Source organism: Notechis scutatus, chromosome Z, assembly GCF_049901735.1.
Source record: "Notechis scutatus isolate UNSWTSFEM ecotype Mainland chromosome Z, rNotScu1.2, whole genome shotgun sequence".
In the NCBI taxonomy this organism is placed as follows: Eukaryota; Metazoa; Chordata; class Lepidosauria; order Squamata; family Elapidae; genus Notechis; species Notechis scutatus.
In genome coordinates, this window is record NC_142025.1 from 74,451,030 (window position 1) to 74,471,693 (window position 20,664).

Here is a 20,664-nt window from a genome sequence, read left to right on the forward strand (position 1 = left end):
TGGGACTCATTTCCTTCCTTGTGCCACCACCCTTCAGTATGCAGATTTCTAAAAGGGGCTTCCAATCTCTGCCCTCCTGTGGTACACAGGTTTCCATCCTGGGACCTTCACAAGGTTCTCCAGGCTCTAACAGAACGTCCCTTCAAACCCCTCAGAAAGGTGTCCCTTCAATTCTTAACCCTGAAGGTGGTTTTCTTAATAGCTATCACATCAGCTAGAAGGGTGTCGGAGTTGGCTGCTCTTTCAATACAGCAGGACCTCTGCATCATTCATGACAACAGAGTTGTTCTCTGTCTAGGTCCGTAGGGACTTTTGTACCCAAGATAAATACCGTATTCCACAGATCCAGGACATAGTGGTACCTGATTTCTGTCCCCTTCCGCACCACAACCTAGAGCGCAAGTGGCACACCCTAGATGTTCCCTAAAAGAGATTTGCAGAGTGGCTACATGGACATCCCCATCTCCATTCATCAGACACTACCGCCTGGACTCCTATGCCTCAATGAGTGCGGCTTTCGGCAGACGGGTACTTCAGCAAGAGGTTCCAACTTTGGAGTGATAAGCCAGATGAGGACTCTCCCGAGGACATGCAGGCTTTGGTATGTCCCATCCTGGGCTCTTGCAGCAGCATGGAGGAGAATGGGCGTTGGTCAATTTACCTGAGAACGCCCTTTCTATCTATGCTGCTAGAGAGCCCAGTCCCTCCCTGGTTTCATCCAGACTATGGTAAGATAAATTATGGTTCAAGCTTCTGTTTTGGCTTTCAGAGACACTCACTAAAGTCTGTCAAGCACGTTCGCCAAAGCTGAGGTTACTCCCACAGGCTGCTACTTTTATACAAGACGGACTCAGCTTGATTATGCCATCAGGAGGAGTCTAACCCATCCTGGGCTCTCTAGCAGCATAGATAGACAGGGTGTTTTCAGGTAAATTGACCAACGCCCATTTGGTCCTTTTAGGGGTGGGATGGTTCTTGATTCTTTAAGTTTGGTATTAACAAAATTGTAGAAGGTGCGGGTGGATTTTGTAAGTAGGAGATTTTCCTCTTGATTGCAGTGGTAATTTGTGCATTCTGCCTTTATCTGTTGGCATTGGGTGTTATATTGGTTGTTAAAGTTTGTTACGTAGCTAGTTTTGTTTTTACACCATAGCAATCTTTTTTTTAACTGAAGTTTCCTTATTGTTATGGGTAATTTTTTTTTGTTTTTGTTTGGGGGGTTACTAATAATACATATAGTTTAATGACTCTTTCAAGTTCAAACAAGAATGCATTATAATGAGAACAGAATGTGCCAATCAAGAGATGATAGGTCAGCATCTATGATATCATAGTTGGCTTTTTTGAAGTTGTATTTTGGGGATCTATCATTATGATTTTCTTTGTGAGGGTGTAAATTGAGACAAAAGTCTATCATACTGTGGTCACTGTTTGAAAAGGGTTCTTGTATTTGTAGGCCATGTATTGAGTTTGAGCTGTTGCAGAAGATAAGTTGTTAGTTACTAATTGATTCAGTCCCAGTGTAGTAACAACATTGTACAGGATTGCAAGTATGGGTTCGGATGTACATTCATTTAGTGTCCAATTTATAAGAGGTAGATTGAAGTCACCAAGGAAAATAAGAGGGTGAGGGCAAGAGGCAGCCCACGTTAACAGTGAAGTTAGCTTGTTTGCATGAACTATGTCATAATCTGGGGCTCTGTAGCATAGTAAGAAGCGGATTGTGGCATTTGAAGACAGTTCACAGACAATGGTCTCTAGGAGAGCAAGTTCCTATGTAATTTGAATCTTTTTTAGATTTAGGGATTTTTTGTAGAAGATAGCAACTCCACCTCCTCTACGGATTTCGCGATCTGACCAATAAACATGATATTCGCTGACTGTGATAATGGAGTCTCACAGACAAATATAAGGTTGAATGTGGTCGTGCCTAATAAGATGAGAAATTCATTCATTTTGTTTGCGAGGCTTCTTGCATTGAGTAGTTTGCATTTTAGATATGTAGTAGTGGGTATGGAGGAAGTAAGGGGCATGCATGCCTAATGTTGGATGTTGGGGTGATGGTTTTTGGGATGTAAGTTGAAGGTCTTGCTTTTGATATATTCTGTGGGTTAGTCAATGTATAGATTAGTATTTCCTTGTTCATGAAGTCTTTTGAGCTCAGTGCGTGGCTCACGGGATCGTACACGTTGCTGTAAGGTTAGGTCAGGGCAAGAACGGAGGTTCTTATGGTTGGTGTTGCTTTTGGTGAGTGAATAGTATAAATGAATTTATGTTTGCTTGATTCATTTTTGCAAATGACCCTACAGAAGCGTGGGGCCACCAAGCTGTCACTGTTTTTGAACTCTGGGCCGATGCGGGAAATGTCAAGTATTTCATCAGGGGAGATGATTGATGCTTGATAGTCACTGATGATGTTGCGGACAATTGTGATGTCATCATTGTCATTGTTGTCCTTTAGACCAAATAAGATGGCATTTGGACACTTCCGTTCGTGCTCGACAGCTTCTCTGACGAGGATTGGGATATCATTATTTGTTGGATTTGTGTTTTTTTGTGGATTGGATTGTGGTTGTTGGGTAGAGATGTGGTTTGTAGCTATTGGTTGTTTGGGTTTTTGTGTTGTATCTTTTTTTCCAAGGTTAATTAATCTTTCTTTTAAAGTGTCCAGGGATGCTACTATGGTGTCAAGGGATGTTATTCGTGTTTCTATGGTATCAACTCTTTCAAACAGGGCAATATATTTTTCCAGTTTGGGTCTGCATGATGGGAAGAAATATTGAAATGCATGGTTGGATGATTCTAGGAATTGAGTCATTTGCTTGGGTAATCCCAAGCAGTCATGGTGAGCGTAGTTGTCACATAGAGCAGGGGTCCCCAACCACCGGGCCGCGGACCGGTACCGGGCCGTGGAGCACTCTCTACCGGGCCGCAAAGAATTTTTTTTAAAAAAAAATGGCGGCTTTCTTCACCTTCGGTGAATGCTGCTGGGATCGGGGATCAAGGACACAAATGAAAGAAGGGGAGGGAGGAAGCAACCGAAGCCTGTCCTTCTCTCTGGGTCAGCTCTCTCAGTCGCTTTCTCGCTCCTCCACCAGCACAGGAAGAAACTGCTTCAAAGAAGCCGGGGGTGGGGTGGTGGGGTGGCTTTTCCTGTCGCCGCAGCTTCCCCGAAGCACCCGTTTCTCCCCCACCCCCACCCGTCCGCCCGCCCGCCCGCCCGCAGTGCTCCGTTCTGCCTGCCTGCCTGCCTTCGTTAATGGTTGAATCGGAACAGCTTCGGCTGAGTAAAAGAGGCGAATAGTTATTATTCTCAGCCGAAGCTGCTCCCAAACAACCAGAAACTAAGGCAGGCAGGCAGGCAGGCAGAACGGGACACTGTGGATTGAAGCGCGCGGGCGGGCGGGTGGGGGTGGGGGTGAAACGGGCGCTTCGGAATAGCTGCGACGACAGGAAAAGCCCCCCCCCTCCTTCTCTTCTCTCCCCGGTCCTTGGAAAAATTTTCTGCTTGAAACCGGTCCCTGGTACAAAAAAGGTTGGGGGCCACTGACATAGAGAACATTTGGTGGAATTTTAATTATCCTTTAGAGTTTCATTACATATAAGGCATGTGCAGGAGTCTTATGGTTCATTGATGGGGATTTCTTTCTCTTTAGGTTGTGGTTTGGCACTGGATTTTTTTTCCTGGCATGGTAGGTTTGTTGAGATGGTACGTTGATTAAGTTGCTTAATGAAACAAGATATTTTGGTATTGAATATAGCCAATATCACACCAATTAATCAATTACAATAATCTCTCTAGTCAGATAATTTTGCTAAGCAACAATCAGCCTAATCAATTAATTACACTAATCGCTAATCACACTGGTCAATTAAATTCACTAAATCACTAATTTTACTAATCAATTAAATTACATGAATCCTGATCTTTTACACTGATCAGTGATCACACTATTTGTACTAAACACTCTAATCACACTAATCAATCAAAACAATAAATCAATTAATCCATTGATAAATTAATTATTTCATAGAAATTGATTTAGAGACATCAATATCTAATCATTGATATAGGTCATGAGGTAGAAAAGTTATAAGTTTTGCAGTAATGAAGTTATCAGTGTTTAAGTATTAAAGTAATGAAGTAGTATTAAGAATCAGCAAATAAAGGGTTATTGCTTTGCTAACTGCTGCTATCCAATCCACTGGGTGAGAAGGATTTATTACTTTGATGGCTGCTGTTGGGTGAGACACGTTGTAAAAGCTGTAGGTTTGGAACACGCTGAAACAGGCTGTAACAGGATGACTAAAAACATGCTGAATTATTGAAACAGAGTAAAACAACTGAATTACTGAAACACATTGACCCCATTCAGGGAATCCTGTTTGGGGGACCATAGTTAACTCAGTTCATAGCTGACTTGGTTCAAGACTCCATCCAAGGAAACTTAGGACTGGAAAACTCCTTAAAGCCACATGGTTTCTTCTGTTTTAATGGCTACTAAGTAATTGTTTCCTGGTGAGGTAGAGGTTGGTGAGAGATTGTTTGGTAAGGTAGAGAACTGTAGAAATTATTTTCTAGAAAGATTGTTTCCTGGTAACAACAAAAAACAATAAGTTTTTCTTGCTGGGATTTAGACTGGCTGACTGTAAGTCCATTCTGGCATGGCTTTCTGGCTGCCTCCAGGGAATTGTATTTATCTGGGGCTCGGAAAGCTGAGTGGGGATGGCTGTGCTCCGGCTTGGCTCTCTAATTGCCTCTTGGCTCTTTAATTGCCTCCTGGTATTTGCGCTCCACTGGGGCTCGGGGTTCAAGCATTATGGCTGCTGGGGAGGTTGCGGGAGATTGTCCAATGGCTCTATCTCCAGGGAATTGCCCTCCCCTGCCACCTGGGAATTGCGCTTCACAGGGGCTCATGGCTGCTGGGGTAGGCTGTGGGAGCTTGCCGAGGCTGCTTCACCCAAGTTGGCTGCGGGGGAATATCAGGCTCCCAAGGGATCTTGATTATTCACGGGAGCTTCAGCACACAATTTCAGGCAACTTCTGGTGAAGGTGGGCATTCTAAAAGGATCTAAAAGGTGATAAGTTCTCCGGGAGCAAGAACCTCACCATCCTTGTTGGGCACCATCTTGGGAACATTTTGCTAAACATTCTATTTATTTTCTTATGTATCTAGTTTCTAGATATACCACTCAGCAAGCAACTTTCAACTCCATATACAGTATGTACAAAACATTTCAGATATCTGTATCTTTATCAAGTACTTTCTTTGAGTCAATGAAGATGCAATACATTTTCTTTTGTGCATCATACATTTTTATGTTGAAGAACTAAACTCTGATCTGCACACCTCTTCTCCTGAATAGAGCCTCATCACATTGTCTGATTTTGTTCATTGCCACATCTCATATTCTTGCAATCAAAATTCTTAATTAATTTTTGTATTCTTTCTTGATATCTTTCTCTTTGTAGAAGGTAATAATAGCAGCAATTTTCTAATGGTCGTTTTCAAATACAGTTTTCAAAGACCAATTAAAGAAATTACTATCCACAGACAAATATAGATGGTTCCTGATGTTTCTAAATTGTATTTGAGTATGCTCAAAGAAAATATATATTTTTCTTTTAGGTAAGTTTTCTTCAGAAATAATTATTCATGAATATGAATAATAATATAATTTTTTTAAAAAATCTCTTCTCACCACTCTGGATGAAATGTTTTAATCTGGATTCTCTATCAAAAGCATGGAAGTTTGAGAGTTCTGTACAGTATCTTAATGTTTTTAACACTGCACTCTTCTGGACAGAGAGCTCTGTTGCTATTCCTGGGATCTGTTAGAACCACTCTCCCAGCTTAGGAGTCACCGTCCTTAACTTTTCTTATACTCTCTATTTCCACCTTCAGGCCCTGGTACTTCTTTCAGCTTCTTATATTACTTTTTCCTTATGTTGCTATTACTTGGGATTGTTACACTTACGATTACAGCTGTCATCTGCTTCTAGTCTATTATCGCAAGGTCTAGTTGATTGGTCAGTATCTGTCTGCCCACCTGGATCTAAAAGTCACACAAGGTCTTAGTTGTGTTATTCTTTGTGATCTTCTGTGGAATCTTCTATCTGGATTTGGGAAGATCTAGCCCATATATTGTGTAAATATACAATACAAAGTGCTATTATTGGATTGTGTCATTGAGTGTGTATTGTTCCTGGCTACATCTTACACTCTACCAGATATTTGACTGCCTTTGAGGCAGAATATGGGTTCTGCCTAAGGTAGTAGACTCTTGTGTCTATGGGTCTAGTGCTTGGCTTTTATTTGTTTATTTATATTTATTTATTTTATAAATTTTGTTGGTCACCCATCTTTCCATAAGTAAGGAAGTTACAGTCATAAAAATATATCTACATTAAAACATAAATAAATTACAATCAACAATTAAAATCTAAGGACACATCGGCAGGGTGGAATGGGGGGTCGGTGGGATCTGTTGTTATTTGATCAATCACCTCCACTGTACTGTTCTCCCATAGGGGCCTAGGCAACTGGCAGAGTCACATATTTAGGCTCTTATGAAAGGATAGGAGAATTGGGGCCAATCTCACATCAGGGGCAAGATGTTCCAGAGGGCAGGAGCAACAGCAGAGAAGGCCCTCCTCCAGGACTCTTCCAGCCAGAATAATTGGGTTGATAGGATCCACATCATGTCTCCTCTGATGGCGCAAGTGGGACAGGCCAATCCTAGTGAATGTGACAATCCCTCAAGTAACCTGGACCCATGCCATGAAGGATTTCAAAGGTGATCACAACACCTTGAATTGCACTTGGAAGCAGACTGGTAACCAATGCAGCTCACAGAACAGTGATATTACAGGAGCCATTCTTGAGGATCCCAAAACTGCCACACTCAACACCAGTCTCTGTATACTCTTCAAGGATAGCCCCATATAGAGTGCATTACAAGAGTCCAAGCATGAGATTACTAAGGACTGTACAACTGAGTACAGGGAATCCTGATCCAGGAAAGGCCACAACTGCTGCACAACATGAAGTTGGACAAAGGCTGTCCTAGACACAATTTTCACCTGCTCCTCGAGTAGGAGTTGCAGGAGAACCCCCAAGTTAAGGACTGGATCTATCTGTGGTAGAATAATTGGGCTGATGGGAAACAAGTAAAAGATGACAATGTTCCAAATCCCAGAATTCCATGTATCCAATGCCAGAGTTGCTGGAATTGCCAAAGCCTGTTGTCTTCTATTCAGGCCCTCACAACCTTCAGGCACTGTGAGAGGGCAGCCACAGCATCACTTGGGTCATCAAGAATGTAGATACAGAGTTGATTTCTATTGTTGGCCATTCTGCTATTTTTGAATTGTTGCACTGCAATTGCGGTGAGATTACACTTTGGGTTGTTTTTGGAAGGTATTTATCTTCTTAACCTTTGCTTCTCTTGGGTATCTCCCTATTTGGTAGCCAGTGCTATGAGTCTTTGTTTAGTGTTCTCTGGGGTTTCAGATGGAGTCAGGTCCTTGTATTATTTTTTCAATAGGCAACTCTTATCTTAATCTTCACACTCTTTTGCAATTCCAGCAGCTAACTAACCACTATCTAAATTGTCTTAATCTTAGCCTCTAGCCTCATATCAGTTAATTGGTTTGAGTTATGCTTGTCATAAGGATTTCCTGAGAAATCTATTACTCTCTTTTTGCTAGTTTATACATGATATTATGTGTTATATCAGCTGCTGTGCTCTATAATGGAGAAGCTAGCAATGATATTCCAACTTTAGGCATCCAGAATAACATCCAGTTGTTCATTCATCTCTTATTGAATCTATTATGTAATATGTAGTTGGTCAGTCTCAAGTTGTGAGAGCAGCTTCCTCTTCACTATGTTGAAGTGTTGTATAATTCCCTGGTTCTGAGTGAATATAGATGAAGGTTTCTGTCCAATCATAGTTCTCTCATACATTTCATATATCCCCTCTCATTAGCTCTGTGAAATGTAGTAGCATTTCATCAATTCCAGGTTCTCTTGTCATCTTTATACATGCCTTGTTCTAGTAGCTCACTTCTTGTCAGATTGTCTAGCATTTGGCATGGACCTTGATAACCCAGATGATGTTCTAGCATGCGTCCCCTAGTCCATGTCATTCTCGTCTTTGAGATAGATATATGACATGTCAGGGATCTTTTCCCAAGGACCCCTACTGTCAGATAGATTCCCACTGGGATTTGAACATGTTTCACCAGGGTCAAATTCAGTGCTCTAATACTGGGCATGAAGCCAGCAGGATGACCTTGGCCAGTCATTTTCTGTCAGTCCTAGGAAGGAGGCAATGGGATACCACTTCTGAAAAAACTTTGCAACAAAACTGCAGTGATTTATCCAGTGATATATCATCTATTTATTTACACACCTAAAAAGGAAATATATTGTCACCTATGGGTAAGAAATAAAAATAGTTGAGATGGGCAGCATAGAAGTTTAATAACTACATAAATAAATAAATTAGCATAGTAATATATTATGGGTATTGAAACCTGTCTCGTTAACCCTGTCTGATTAACAGTGGACCTGACACATACAGAAAATCAAGTAGCCAAAATATTTTCTGGTATGAAAATGAAGTAACAAGTCATATTTTAGAGACTTTTACAATTGTTTCAGTTTTAAATTTGGGGCTAGCCTACTGCTGTGCCAGAATGGTTTTTCTTCATCCTGATTGGTTGGGAGTCTTGGTCTGTGTTTATTGGTCTTGGAGTTTGCTGTGTTCTGCTTGATTGGTGTTTCTAATATCTTCTGTCTATTTTGTGGCTTTTTTGGTCTTGGTTGGCTGCAACATTGTGTTCCTGTATATATATATATTTAATAGTGGTTGTTCCAGTATTACTGAGTTAGAAAAAAAGCTGCAACATTGAGATTGACGTCTTCATTAATTCCGTAACATTTAACAAAAAACTCTTTCTGGATAGTACTGGCAGATTTTTTTTTCATCAAAATGGAAACTCACTGTGATTTCTTCATATGTAGTTCAACAGCTTTCCATAACTAGCTTTAGTAATGACATGGGAGTATCTGTGCTCTAAAAATGTGACATTTCTATGGAAACTCTGTGAACATTTTCATTTTGATTTAACAGAACCTTTTATCATTATTTGGAAGATTTCTGAGCAGAAGAAAGTTTAAATGAGAGCAATTGGTACAGAAAAAAAAATCACCTTTATTTTTAAAATATAAATTATGTATTTATGCTTTCAATTTTTATGTTATGCAAGACACACTTGAAACTTTCTACAAGTAAATTACTCCACAACAAATATTCCATAGTATATCAGCATTGAATTACTATTATGATGACTTCTGTCAATATTTAAAGGTCACTTTGTACTCTTAAATTTTTTAGAACTGTTGAAAATCTATATAGCAATAAATGAAGAAAACACATTTCTTATGTTGAGTCTTCAAAACCACTTTTATCCCAATGTGCAAATTCACTGTAGATTTCAGAATAGCACAGTTATTTTCAGAAATAGTGTGCATTGATGGGTGAGAAACTGCCTTTTCCAAGCATCTAAAATATTAATCTATTCTATCAAACAGGACATGAACTATTTATATACAATCAGTTAGAAAGCTCACAACTATGACTTTTGACCTAACAAATGAAGGAATTCAAAGAAGGAATATGCCTTGAAGAGAAGAAGCAAATTCTAAAAATTCTTGCAGTTAGACAGAAGTAGTTTGCTATTAAGTAGCAGTTAGGGATGGGGTTGATTTCCCCCTCAAGGGATACATGCCTTTTATCATTATTTGGAAGATTTCTGAGGTACAAGGAGCAGAAGAAACCAGCATTCACTTAATGACCACAACATTCATTCAGTAACCATTGTTTTCACTTAATAACCTTGACATTCATATAATGACAACTGCAAAAAAGTTGTAAAATCAGATTTGATTACAGGGGTGAGCCACTTATGACTGTCATGTCTTAAAGAAATTCCATTACGATCATAAGTTGAGGACTACATACGTACGAGAAGGAGAATCACTGGCTTCTATAGCTCATAACCTGATAATCTCAAGGCACTATTGCAATTCAGTCGTTGTGGCATGGCTTTGAGGACAATGGAAAAAAAGCAACTTATCTAGAGTGTTATGGTACTGAAGAAAAGCAGCACCTTTCTGTGGTCCAATATTCCTTTTAAATAAGAAGCTCCATTAATAGCCAGATGCTCACCGAACTTAATTTAAAGTGCTAAAACTGGTTATTTATAGAGCCCCTTACATGGCTAACAAGCTATCTACAAAATGCCAACTCTCATACTGTTTTGCTGTGTTCTCAGAATCTCGTGGAGGTGCATTGTGTAGGTCCTGAAACAAATGCATTTGACTTTGAGAATGTGTTTGCCTTTTCCAATGATGGGATCTATCTGTGTAACAAAATTTGGGAAATTTTGTTAATGATCACTCATGCCCTCATGATTTGTCTTCTGAACATATATTCTACTGCCCTTGAAGAGCATTTAGAAATTTCAAATAATGCAAAATATGGCTGTATGAGTGTTAATTGTACTGAATATTTACACATGTAGTACTTGCATACTTGAATACTGTATCTGGTCAAGTGTGATAAAGACACATAAGGAATTTGTCTCTGCCCCCCCAATGAGGCACTACCTTGATGTGGTTTTGGGGCTTGTGTGCTCAAAGGAAGATGAGAATTCAACCATACTGGACAGGTCTCATCAGAGGAGTCAGACAAAGTGAGTCTGTTCCATTAAAAATATGGTGAGACATAAATTTCAAAAAGCCATATCGTCTCAGGTGTCACCTGGGTTAACAAGGTCCATGCTAGATGTTGGAGTTCCTGGATAGTTGGTGAAAAATGGGCTACTAGACTCAGGACTGTTGGCTGAGCAACCAGAGCCAGCAGCTGCAGAACTGCTAGAAGCAAAGGTGTTTACCTATTGCAAATATACAGTGATTGAAAACAAAGAAATAATAATATGTTATTACAGATCAAATCCACCCAAAAGAGGATATTTGAAACAAATGCACCAGCTCTGGAAAAAAACAACATCCAGAATCAGAAATAACAGAACAGAGGCTAACAGATCAACGTCAATTTATAATACGAAATAAAGAAGCAGAATTGGAAGAACTGCAAAGATTTACCCAAAATCAAAGGGCAAAAAAATAAAATAAAAGCCTTGCCAGAAGTAACTCAGAATGTAGAGGCAAACTAGGGGGAGTTAGCAATAGAAGAATCCAGCAGATATATGCATTTTTTTTTTATTTCAAAACTAGGCACCCTCTCCTTTGCCTCAGGAAGAATAAAGCCCTCTAATGAAAGAAGTAAAAGAACTGAAACAAAAAATAACTGATCATCTAGAACAACACAAAAACAAGGTTGCCTACATTCCAAAGAAATAGCTAGCACAAGTGTTAAAAGATTAAAATACTGCAATATCAAGTATAAGCACGGCGTGGAATGTTGAAAGTACATCAAACAGTTGAAGAAGAAAAAAGGCCTTTGGAAGAATATTTGAAGGATAATGAAGAATATGCACTGATGAATATGCCAGACATAGATGAAACAGTGGATCATACTTTAAGAATTACCTAGGCAAAGTACACACACACACACACACACACATTACATTTTCAAATTTTAGATTAAGACTTTCTTCCAAATATCAGACAGATAAAAATCTGTCCTAGATACAGTTAATTCGTTAAGTTTAAGTCACTCCTTTCAGCTTGTCTTCATAGAATAAAATCTTTCTCTTCTCTGGAAAGTTTATCAAGGACAGGTAGTCCTCAAGTTACAAATGTAATGGAACCTTTCTATTCTATCTGTAACTCAAGGATTCATGGGAGTGAATCTCATACCTTGAATGTGATCAACATCTCCTTTTGCCCACACATTCGCTAATTGAATGTGCACATGAGGTATTTCTGAGGGGGAGAAGGTCATGGGAGGGGGCTACTAATGGAACAGGCCACCTGCTTAAGAACACCCAAGGCTTCCCTGACTCACTAAAATACCTAATGCTCCCCCCAATTGCTTTCCCCCCAACCTGCCGCACTGGGTCATTTACCTTGTGAAGATCTAGCAAGCAGTCTCTCAGCCGCATGCATGCCTCTGCAGTTCCATTTGGCCTTCTGTGGGCCTTCTCCAGCCCATTGCAGCCCGAAATGGACCCTATGTCCCTGGAAGCTCCATTTCAGTCTGCAACAGGCTGGAGGAAGCCCACAGAGGGATGAGCAGAGTTTCGGAGAGCCTGGCCCCTGGAAGCTCCATTTTAGCCTGCAATGGGCTGGGAGAGGCCCATGGAAGGCCAAACTGAGCATCAGAGGGCTGGATTAATCCCTCAGAAGCTCCATTTCAGCTGGCAACATGCCAGGTGAGGCCTCTGGATACCTGAACGGGGCTTCTGAAGGGTGAATGTGCCCCTCAGAAGCTCCATTTTGGGCAGCAATGTACAGGACGAATGTTGCAGAGTCTCTGTGGTTGTTCATAAGGATGAATAACTGCTGTGGTACTGCAAGATTTATATTCCAAAATTGCAGTTGACTTCTCTGCATTTTCAGCCACTTGTGAAGTAGTTTGGTAACTTTCTACACACTTGCATCTCTAAAGTAATTTGAGAATTTTTTATCATCCTTAGAGCAAAGCTGATCTACAAACTGGTAGATTTTATTTAGATAATTTTCAAATATATCTCTAATAATTTGCTCCTCCATCTTGACTCCCACTTTGGTCAAAGATAGTTCTTTTGCAGAGATTGCTAATCATTCAGGAATCATAAAAATCAGAAAGTTTTAGCCACCCGCAGCAAAGCAGACCAAGCAACAAATTACTTCAAATAATAAGCTAAAATCACAACTTTCTGCCTTTATGTGTTTCTCCATCAACTTTTTTTTTTTGCTCTACGCTTCCTTATTTTGGCTTTCCTAAGCACCCTATTGTTTAACACTGAAGAAATCCCCAAAATGGCACAGGTCTTCAAACAAGAGTAGCAATCTGTGACTCAAGAGAATCTCTTTTTAACTTAGTAAAGATTAATAGTCCTTACAGATGATTAAGAAATGAAAGGCACAATTTATTATCTGTTTGAAAAGTAAATTTCAAAGTGGCAGCTTCTTAAATGATGAACTGATTGCAGCCACTCACCCCTCGCCCAGCTTTAGGCTCATAGTTGCTTTGAGGAGCAGCTCCTGAAGTTACTTGCAGACCTCAGCTATATCGGAGTAACTTGAGCTGTAATTCTAAGACTCTCCCTAACCCAGGTGAGTCATATAAACTGAAGCAATGCCAGTTTCTTCTGTTAGTAGTTGAATAATTTCAGCCCAGGGGAAATCCCTTCAGGATCCCGCCCTGGACATATATTCAATTGGCCATCTTCACCAGAAATCCCCACACAACTTTAGAGTACATTAAAAAGAGAGAGAGAGAATGGTTCTTTGATCATGGAATCATGGCTGCCATCTTGACTTGTTTTTACTTCCTTGTGTGAGATTTTTCTGAGTCTTCAAACCCTCTGTGTTGCATTAGTCTTACTGATATTTGGGTTGCTGTCTTTGCAATTTCTCTTCCCAAGAGATTTTAGAATCTTCAGATTGATTAAATTACATTATATGATTATTATTTCACATTTTCAGATGACTTTTTGGTTATTGTATAATTTGTTATAAGCATGGAGAAAATGATGTCTTAGAGAATGGTCTTATCCAAATACACTAATTGCTTTGTGATTTTTCTATCAATTGTTTGTATAAATTACCTTATATATTACCATAAAGTAAGATAAGCCACCACAGAATTAAATTGTATCTCTTTGTCAGGGGTGGGACTGATAACCAGACTGATATTGTTTGACAATGCAACAATAAACCATTTGATAAAAAGTCCTGCTCCTATATCACGCACCAGCATTTCTTGCTCTGCCAGGGTTTCAGGAGTGACAGCAAAGCTAAAAACTATATTAACTTTTCTATACATAGGAACATTTTTATGCGACTACTCAGGCTTAATAAAACAGGATTTTCAGGGTTTTTTTCCTTCTGAGAGTAATAAATGGACAAATGATGAAGGGCAAAATGAAATTCCAAAATTCTACATGGGAACAGACTTTCTAATGCTGCTGTTTTCTGTTAAGAGTCTCCTATAAATTCCATGCTACCAATATGGTAGAGTTGTCAATGGCAAAAATATCTCTGTTGGATAAAAACTAACTTGTGCTTACCCAAGTTTAATTGACAGTGTCACAAGATCCTTTGGGACAAGCTGATGACTGATTTATTACAATTCATCTCATGATTTGTGCAGCTCAATGATTTATCTTCATAAACAGTTCATGACAGTCTCTATTAAGTATCAGGATGTCACTTTTATAAGCAAAGAATAATGCAGGGATCATTTATTTTCATCATTTTCAATGATGGTTTCATAATTAATAACTTTGCATATGACAGGGGATCTAACATATACAAGATTCGGTCTGAGAATATCTGAAGGGAAAATGAGGGATAAAATATTTTTCATACATTTAAGAAAAAGAAATATAGACTAGTCATGTATAATTGACTTCAGTTGGCCATCTAAAGCGGTTAATAATGTAATGTGCCAAAAAGCAAACCTTGGAACTCAGCAGAGCTTGCATTGATTGAAGTTATTATGAGGACCCAGCTTTTATTATCCCTGTTGACATTTAAAAGTACATCTCATGCTATGGACCTCCTTAGACCTAGAAGGATTTTGACTTGTTATCAATCAATCATAACAGAGCTATGGATCTTGGAGATCTTCTAGTCCAGGGGCCTGCGATCTTAGACACTCAAAGAGCCATTTGGACCTGTTTCCTACAGAAAAGAAAACACCAGAAGCCACAAAACCTGGCTGGGTGTGGCCGACTTGACATCACCCACTCCAGTGGTGGAATTCAATTTTTTTACTACCAGTTCTGTGGATGTGGCTTGGTGGGCATGGATACTGTAACATCTCCAGTCAGAGGTGGTATTTGCTGGTTCTCTGAACTACTCAAAATTTCCACTACCGGTTCTCCAGAACTGGTCAGAACCTGCTGAATACCACCTCTGACCCACTCCCATCCAGTCACATGACCCTCCCCCAGCCATGCCTACCCAGATTTTGTGGTGCCCAGTATTTTCTTTTCTCTGGGAAACAGGTCTCTCTCTCTCTCTCTCTCTCTCTCTCTCTCCCCCCCTCTCCTCTCTCTCTCTTTTATCTCTCTCTCTTTCTCTCTCTCTCTCATTTCTCTCTCATCTCTCTATCCCTCATTTCTGTTGTGAGTAGAGGAGTAGAGGACTCTCCTTGTGAAATATCCTTGGAGTCTCTTGACTGAATTAATATCAGATATGTAGTGCAGGTTCCAGACTAATGAGCTGTATTCAAGAATTGGTCTAGCAAATGTTTTGTAAGCTCTAGTTCGTAGTGCAATATTACTGGAGAAAAGGCTACATAGGATCAGGTTAACAACTCTTAATGCCTTTTTGGCTATGTAGTTATAATGGGATCTAGCACTTAGATCATTAGAGATGAGTACTTCAAGGTCCTTGACATAGTGGGGGTCATCAACAAGGTTTTGACCATTCAGCTTGTATTTTATTTTGTGATATTTTTTTACCAATATGTAAGCAGAGCATTTGTTTGTTGAGATTTGAAGTTGCCACTTATTTGACCATTCTGACACATAGTTGAGGTCTTTTTGAAGGGAAGCAGTATTGTCAGTGGTGTTGAATAGCTTTACATCAGTCTCTCTTAATATGATCACAAAGATCATTAGAGTATAAAGAGAGTTGGTCCTAGAACGTTGCTTCATGAATGCTATCTCATACTCATGAGATATAGGAGTCCAATATAGGTGTATGATCATGTGCTGCGGTAATGTGGAAAAGCCATTGTTATTGTAAGGTGTTGGTACATGTTTTCATTTCTCCTTTGTATTAAGAGAGCTCTAGAGAGATCTTCAGATAGCTTCAAGCTTATGAAAGTCTCAGGGTTTCAATTTCCATCCTGGAATGGGCCAGCTGATGAAGGACAGGTCTTGCAGTCAGTAGAGAGCCTGGCAGGCAGAGCCATGAAGTCATGATGCTAGGTTTTAATAAAAATATTATTTGTATTTTTGGGAGGGGAGAATTTCTTCATGGAATCTAACATTAGATGTTGTGGAAACTGGCCATCTATGGACTATTTCGGCTGTTGTTATTAAGGAGGTCCTTATAAGAGTTTAGGAGTCATCTTATGTGGTATGTATGCTTTTTATCTGCTTGCTTGAACTAATAATAAAGCTTTTACTGGTGTTCTTATTGTCTCTGGATCAAAAAAAAAGCTGTTACCTGATATTTGGCAAAACCTCATGGACTGGGCCACTATCCTCTATAAAAGTTCTCCTCTGATTTAACAAGAAGTTATTCAAGAATATATTGAATTCTGATTGCTGGTGTGCATTTCTGACTTCCTAATTTATCAGCAGATTAATAAGTAGGAAAACATTCCTTTATTGCACTATTCTGTCAATAAGTATATTGGCATTAAAAAGCATTAATAAGAGTCATTTAGCGCCAACATCCATTTATTGCAGTTTACAGATTGCTCCATTCTGATTGATCTCTCAAGATCAATTATAGAGATATATGAAAATTGCTGGAATATTGTTCAAAAATAGTTTGCAAATGGCATCTTTTGCTATTTCTTACTACACTCTAAGATCTTGCAAAAAAAAAAAAAAACCTCATTAAACCATTTTTGTTCCATGTTTCTTATAAGAGAAACATCTGTTTCTTCTTGTTCAATCAAAGTGGCAATCTCAAGAGTCCAAATTTTAAAGTAATGTCATTTAAAAGAAATTCTAGCAAGAATATATTTCATTAGCATATCTAATTTGCACATGAAAGTTCTTATGAGTCACAAGAGGGTTGTGGTTGCATGTGGTTTAAATAAGCAAGTTAAGAATTTTATAACCTAATGCATGCAGATAATAAACCTAGGAAATACACAATTATAAAAGAAAAGAAAATGAGATGGGAAGCCTTTTGAGTGTAAATTTATGTCTGATACATGTTCCCTCGCTTCATCAATTTTATGAGAAGTCTGTGTCTATATGTAACTACGACTAATAATGAGAATTACTTGAAGATTTGACATTTTCATAACAGCAATGACTGCTGTGAGATTACAATGCAGGAAGTTCATATAATGTCTTGAAATCTGAGAAGAGAGGAGAATGAAAGGGAAAGAGAAAGGGAGGGGAGGTGAACAGAGGGAAGGAGGGAAGAGAGAAGAGATAACACTGATTTAGGTTGATCATAGATTTGGGGATTCAGAAAATGAAATGAATTTTGTATTACTGTAGTAGTATATATCGCACACATTTAATTTTCCGTTATAAATGAATACATTATCTGTATAATTACATGTGATTCAGTACTTTCTGAATATGCTGTAAAACCTTTATCACACTATCTAATATATTAAAAGTAATACATTATAGCCCAAAAATCACAAACTGAATAAATCACTCTCCCTCCCCCCCCCCATTTGTGTTTCTAGGTGCAGAACTCTGTGATGGACAATGGCATGAGGTTCGATTCTTAGCCAAAGAAAATTTTGCAGTTCTCACCATTGATGGTGATGAAGCTTCTTCTGTTCGAAGTAACAGTCCACTGAAAGTTTTGACAGGAGAAAAATATCTGTTTGGAGGTAAAATATCTTTCAAATTATTTTCTTGGAGAACAGCATTTTGGAAACAATTTTAGTAGCCTTGGAGATTTTTTGGGTTAAAGTACAAGTAACATTACTACTTCCTGTCAAAATACAGTTCAGCTTCAGAAATTAATTTGTAATAGAAAAAATGTATATGTAGTTCCCAGCTGAACTATAGAATCTTTGATACTTTCTGAGCTTAGACTACATTATCACAAAGGATGATACTTGGATAATGAAACATCTGCACACCACCACCAAGAATAAACTAAGAGAATACCAAAAGCTGTATAATTAGTTTCTAATTCAAACAATACTTCTAATACAGACACAGAAGCAGATGCTTTAAGCTGTGTACTCATGGTATACCAAGTTGAATATAAATTGGTTTAAATTTCACTTTGGTTGCCGCTTATATGGGGAACTGAAAACAGTTTTTGTGCTAATGCAATTTCTCTGACAGCAATCAATCATAATACAGCTGTGAGGGAGGTATTCTAGTCCAACCACTGTCCAACAACAGACCCTATACGATTTCAGACAGGTGGCTACCCAGTCTTTTCTTAAAAAACTCCACTGATGAAGCATCTACAATTTTTGAGGACAAGCTGTTCCATTAGGTAATTGTCCTCACTGTTAGGAAGTTTCTCCTTAATTCCAAGTTGCTTCTCTTCTTTATTAGTTTCCACCCATTGTTTCTTCTCTTGCCTTCTGGTGCTTTGGAGAATAATTTGTCTTTCTCTTCTTTGTGAAATCTCCTCAAATACTGGAGTACTGCTATCATGTCAGCCCTAGTCTTTCTTTTCTTTAGACTGGCCATACTCAATTCTTGCAACTGTTCTTCAAATGTGTTTGTCTCCAGGTCCTTAGTTGTTCTTCTTTGAATTTTTTCCAAAGTCTCAACATCTTTTTTGTAATGTGGTAACCAGAACTGGATTCAGGGTTCCAGGTGTAGTCTTACTACGGATTTATAGTGTAGGAATCTATGGATACATTAAAATTTGAAAAATAAATCTCTACATATTGACTCAGTTCTAAACATAAGGTGTGATTTACCGTATATACTCGAGTATAAGTCGACCCGAATATAAGCCGAGGCACCTAATTTTACACAAAAAAACTGGGAAAACTTATTGACTCGAGTATAAGCTGAGGGTGGGAAATGCAGCAGCTACTGGTAAATTTCAAAAATAAAAATAATTAATTTGGGAAAGCGATCTCACTATCATGAAAGGTTTAATTGATTCACTAACCCAAAAGAAGAAGATGATGATGACAGCGGGAGGCAGGAGTCACTCTCTTCCCCTCCCTCGGAGGCCCCCTGAGTCAGGAGTCGCGCTACCGCCGGTGCGGCCCCAGTCCCGCCGCCTTGGGAAGGGAAGGCAAAGCGCTTTTGCCTTTCCCTTCCCGGCTAAGGCTGTTGGGAGTCGCTGCCGCCGGGCGGCCCAGTCCCGCCGCCTCGGGAACGGAAGGCAAAGCGCTTTTGCCTTTCCCTTCCCGGCTGGGGCTGTTGGGAGTCGCTGCCGCCTGCCTTTCCCTTCCCGGCTGGGGCTGTTGGGAGTCGCTGCCGCCTGCCTTTCCCTTCCTGGCTGGGGCTGTTGGGAGTCGCTGCCGCCTGCCTTTCCCTTCCCGGCTGGGGCTGTTGGGAGTCGCTGCCGCCTGCCTTCCCTTCCCGGCTGGGGCTGTTGGGAGTCGCTGCCGCGGGCCCCAGTCCCGCCGCCTCGGGAAAAGGAAGGCAAGCGCTTGCCTTTCCCTTCCCGGCTGGGGCTGTTGGGAGTCGCTGCCGCCTGTCTCCCTTCCCGGCTGGGGCTGTTGGGAGTCGCTGCCGCCTGCCTCCCTTCCCGAGGCGGCGGGACTGGGGCCGCTCCGGTGGCAGCGACTCCCAACAGCCCCAGCCGGAAGGGAAAGGCAGGCGGCAGCGACTCCCAACAGCCCCAGCCGAAAGAAAGCAGCGGCAGCGACTCCCAACAGCCCCAGCCGGAAGGGAAAGGCAAAAGCGCTTTGCCTTTCCCTTCCCGAGGTGGTGGGACTGGGGCGCTCCGGCGGCAGCGACTCCACACCATTTTTTTTCAGAGGGAATCTGACTCGAGTATAAGCCGAGGGGATTTTTCAGCACAAAAAATGGGCTGAAAAACTCGGCTTATACTCGAGTATATACGGTAAGTGTTGATTAAATCTAACAAATGTTAATTTTCTTTCCCAAAATCAGTGTATTCAAATTTCCATTAGTTTAGCAGCATATAAATAGATAAGCCATTGTAGGTTCTTTTAGATTTTGTATTCTGTCAAAGTAGATATATTTTTATTTTCTTAATAGTTCTATTATTTTTTCAAACAGTAATATGTTAGTAATAGTCTTGTTCTGTGTGTTAAATTTTCCCAATTATATAACCCCTACTTTACAAATATGACAGAATAGCCTAAAATAAGATACCCTGTTTCTCCAACAATATGGCCTCCCCCAATAGGAAGTCCCAGCATGTTTTATAGGCATGAAATGAAATTAAGTCCCTCCCACCAAATTAAGGTCTATATTAAAACATGCGAAATGGGGGGGAATGGTGGGGGGGCTTGCCGTTAGGAAGTACTTTTGTTGCACACCCGGATATGGTGCTGTCTGCGTTGACCCCGATACGAAGTGCCCCACCAATGCCGAGGTCAACATCCAAGCCATCACCACCCGCCCGCTCGAAGATGCAAGGGGGGGGGGAATTAAGTCACTCCCGAAAAGACGGCCTAGCCATTTTGGGGGGGCTCAAAAAAAAATAAGACCCGGCCTTATTATATGAGAAACACGGTAATTCATAATACAATGAAATTGTTGGTCAGTTCTATATATAAAATCAAATATTTATATTTTTATATTGATTTTCTACAAAGAATACTCTGGATTGTTTTCAATTAATACCTACCTAATTTGGTCTTAAGTTCTAA

General features: G+C 39.9%; 1 protein-coding gene across 2 annotated transcripts in view; it reads left to right on the forward strand.

The window, feature by feature from the left end:
* The window catches only part of CNTNAP2 (contactin associated protein 2), a 1,285,310-nt gene that overhangs the window by 760,662 nt on the left and 503,984 nt on the right, over positions 1–20,664 (forward strand). For both annotated transcript variants that reach the window (XM_087946425.1, XM_087946426.1), the window contains one exon: positions 17,578–17,727. In XM_087946425.1, coding sequence (XP_087802551.1) covers positions 17,578–17,727 — 150 coding nt within the window. The remainder of the gene's footprint in view (positions 1–17,577; positions 17,728–20,664) is intronic.